The sequence below is a fragment of the Gastrolobium bilobum genome, unplaced genomic scaffold (assembly GCF_033153095.1).
Source record: "Gastrolobium bilobum isolate Gb01-03AN ecotype WA unplaced genomic scaffold, APGP_CSIRO_Gbil_v1 utg5634, whole genome shotgun sequence".
Lineage (NCBI taxonomy): Eukaryota > Viridiplantae > Streptophyta > Magnoliopsida > Fabales > Fabaceae > Gastrolobium > Gastrolobium bilobum.
Genome location: NW_026898133.1, coordinates 15,308 through 19,099, shown reverse-complemented (window position 1 = coordinate 19,099; position 3,792 = coordinate 15,308). Strand labels below are relative to the sequence as shown.

General features: G+C 33.8%; 1 protein-coding gene across 1 annotated transcript; it reads right to left on the bottom strand.

The window, feature by feature from the left end:
* Positions 1-2,859: 2,859 nt before the first annotated feature.
* Positions 2,860-3,458, bottom strand: LOC133313082 (ethylene-responsive transcription factor ERF023-like). Its single transcript, XM_061514402.1, has one exon. It carries the CDS (start codon positions 3,450-3,452, stop codon positions 2,892-2,894), a length of 561 nt encoding a protein of 186 aa, XP_061370386.1. The 5' UTR covers positions 3,453-3,458; the 3' UTR covers positions 2,860-2,891.
* Between the last annotated feature and the right edge of the window lie 334 nt (positions 3,459-3,792).

The following is a 3,792-nucleotide window of genomic DNA, read 5'->3' as shown; positions in this document are numbered from 1 at the left end:
ACAACAATAATTCTAATGTGAGGCTAATGAACTTTTGTTATGGAATCAGCAATTAAAATTTTGGTTTTATGAGGATATATATAATTTTTATTTCAAGGTGTCTACATCAATTTGGATGAGATTAATTCCATTCGTAAAGATTTTTATTACTGGTTCCAAGTTGCTTCGCTTAGGAATCGAATATTACCAAGTGTACCACTCTTGGGATCAAGAGATATAAGTTTTATGATCAATGAATGAGGGGAAGTGGGGTTATATGAAGAGTGTGGAATTACTACATTTCTGCTATGAATTATGCCTTTTTTCTAATAATGACTTTAAACAGGTCTAAAAATGACATTCATTATTACTGCTATATACCTATATTTTTCCTACTCTGTATTGGCTTTCAATTTCATTGCAATGTTTTAAATGCTTGCTGGGTCATTTCTGCCCTGGAAACTGATTCTACTGCATATCATTGTGTTTGTATTTCCATTTTGGCCTTTTCCATATCTTTCAAGTTGAGATGCTTCTTTATTAGATGGAGTGGCATTAAATCAATTTTCACCTAAACAATTTTAATTACTTGAAGGTGTTGAATGTCTCCATTAGAAAAATCTATAAATTAGTTTTATTTTCATCGAGAAGGATTTTAAGAAAGTGAGATAACTCCCTCATTTATATATATAATCCAAATAAAATTATCTTTTTTTCATGACTCCATCATCACCTTATTATCATAATCTATCTAATCTATTTTTTTTTTATTTTATACCTGTTCTATAGAACATTGTTATTTAATCAGCATTTTTCGCTATAAAATATATTTTTATCAATTATAATACCCTACCTTATCTCAATTGACACACAAACAAAAAATTAATGCCAAAGACAGATAATAAGCAATCTTTAATGTCCAATGAAATAAAAGGTTTAAATTGCTAATAAAGATCACATAAAATTTATTTAAAAAGAAGGATCTTTATATTCCACATAATTGACAAAAATACTTTAAACAAAGCAATAATCACTCGTTAACAATTAATAGTTCTTTATTTCATTCCCAACTTTATATATTTTTATTAAAAAGAACTTTATTAGTTATTATTCATCACTTAGTAAAAACAAACAACTTCTCAATAAGTTTTACCAAAAAAAGAAAAAAAATCTCAATAATAAGCATTTAGTTATTTACAACTTTCGTTCTAACATAATATATCTCATATATATACCTTCATTTATAATTATTATTATTATTGACAACTATTGTTTTAACAATTCTTTTGTTTGTTGAGGGAAATTTAATGATCATTTTCTCTAAATAAATTTTATATTCTTAAGATTGAATATTCCTCCTTACCCTGAGGTTAATTTTCCCATAGGAAAGATCCAGTACAGTTAAATATTCTGAATGGGGATTGGCCAAAACAATCACCACGTTCACGACATTGTTCTAAAATTAGAAACATCATGATTGAGTGTTACATTGATACACTAACTTATATTGAATTAAAGACAAATTATGATATGAAAACGGCGAGTAAAAGGTCAATTACCTGTCACTTTTCCCTGAAAAATACAAATAGTCGTTGATTCTCAGACAACGTAATGCCCCCAAAGTAGCACAATATCCTTCTTAATAGGTCTAAGTCAGATAATTAATTATTATTGTCCGTAATAATGTTATATATGTAAGATTCTTCAATAGTTCAAACGTAACATCAATGCATTGCTGTACGAAATCCCTATAACAAATTAGTTAATGACGTGCTATATAAATTTGACTTTAATTAGTGGAGGTCATCATTCAGTGTTAAATTAGCCATTTCATGGAGAAAATATATATACCTACCTAGAATTCAATTTTTCTTAGCTTAATTGGGTTTTGACTAACAGTAAATTACCAACAGAGAAAAATAAGATCTACAGTTCTCATTTGAGGGGATCAGATTGAGAGAAGAAGTCATAAATTAAAATTTTTATAAACGAAGAAATGACATTAATTAAGAAGATATTTAATATAGGTACTAACAAGAGTCAAAGTAGGCCCATGCAATGAGTGAGGAAAGGAGGGCTAGCACAACCCTCAAAAGTTTCCTTAAAACCTTAAAATAATCTTTGACTTCTCAAAATGAAATTCCTAACCCTGGTTAATGGAAACAAATGTGTAAGTATCAATGTAATAAAATAGGTCCATAAAAAGAAACATGCAAGAGGTTGATTCAAATTTCAAACTATAAAACTCTTGCGGTGAATGGAAAAAGTATGTGTATTCCCCATTACTCAAAAAGAGATGGATTTAAACAATTTGCTCGGTTACATTGACTTGCACGCGAGAGCTAAGGAGAGATTTTCATTTAGATGATTAAGACAAAAATTAGATGCATAAACAAACACACTCTCTTTGCCTCTCTCTCTCTATAATTTTCTACTCTTAATTACTCTTCGAGAAGTCTTGATCTGAATGAGACTACTTATCATACATATAGTTACTTCAACAAATTAAACAAAAAAAATGCACCACTTCTTTCCAAGTCTGAACAAAGATAAATATATAAGAGATTAGATTCAAACTTGAAATTTAAAAGAACATTATGTTTGGTTTAGCTTTCAGAAATCAAAAGCCAAAGCTTCAAGACTTTACTATACTGCTATATGATGCGGCTTATTAGGCTACATATTATAATAAATCAACCACATGGAACCTAAAAACTGGCATGGAATTAAAAATAAGAAACCATTATAAAGTAATAATTATTAATAAAGTATATATTAAAACACATGTCTATGCATTCACGGGATTAATTTGTAGCAAAAAATAATTAGTGAAAATAATTACTAATTCTAATCATAAATATAATATTATTATTAGGATGAAAACACAAAACAGTTTTCCATAATAATACACACTATAGGCACGCCGTGAAAGGTTGTTGCGGCGGAAGCTCAGCCTCCGGAAACGCCGTGATTTCGCCGGAGGAAGTCCACAAGTTGCTGTTCATGAGCTCCGGCAGCTCTATCTCACCCCAAAAATCATCGCCGCCGCTGTCGCCATCGCCGTCGGAAGTAATGCTGCTCTTCTCAGGCGAAGCGGCCTTCATCATCATGTGAGCCGCCTTGGCAGCCGCCGCCTGAATGTCCCTGGCGGTGCAGACTGACGGCGGAGGCAGCGGCGGAAGGTGGTGCACCTCGTCGGGGAAATTGAGCTGCGCCTTGCGTCCCTTCAGGCAGTAGGCGGCGACGTCGTAGGCCTTCGCCGCCATCTCCGGCGCCGAGAAGGAACCGAGCCATATGCGAGACTTCTTGCGTGGCTCCCGAATTTCAGACACCCATTTGCCCCACCGCCGCTTCCGGACGCCGCGGTAGACAGGGTGGCGCGTCCCCACGCGCGGGTTATCGGATTTCGAAACGGCGCTGGTGGCTGCGGCGGTTACGTCATCTTCGGTAGCGCAGTGTGGCTGTTGCTCCATTCAGAAATTTTACATTAGCAACGTTTTTTTTTTTTGTCTCTGCTATTATCTTCTGCATTTATAATAAGCTCTACAATGACAAACGATGTGAAATTACGGATATAGCCCTGAAGAGAGAGAGAGAGAAAGAGAGAGAGAGAGAGTGAGGAGATAGAGACTCATTCTTTTTTTCCACGTAAAGGACCAGCATGCATTTAAAGATGGCATTGGCATATTTTGGTCCTTCACTCCATCACAACGCGCAGCAATAGCACGAGTAATGACATAATTTTTAGGACCAATTTCTTTTTTCTTTTTTTTGGTAAATATTTTTAGGACCAATTTCAACTATTCCTATAGT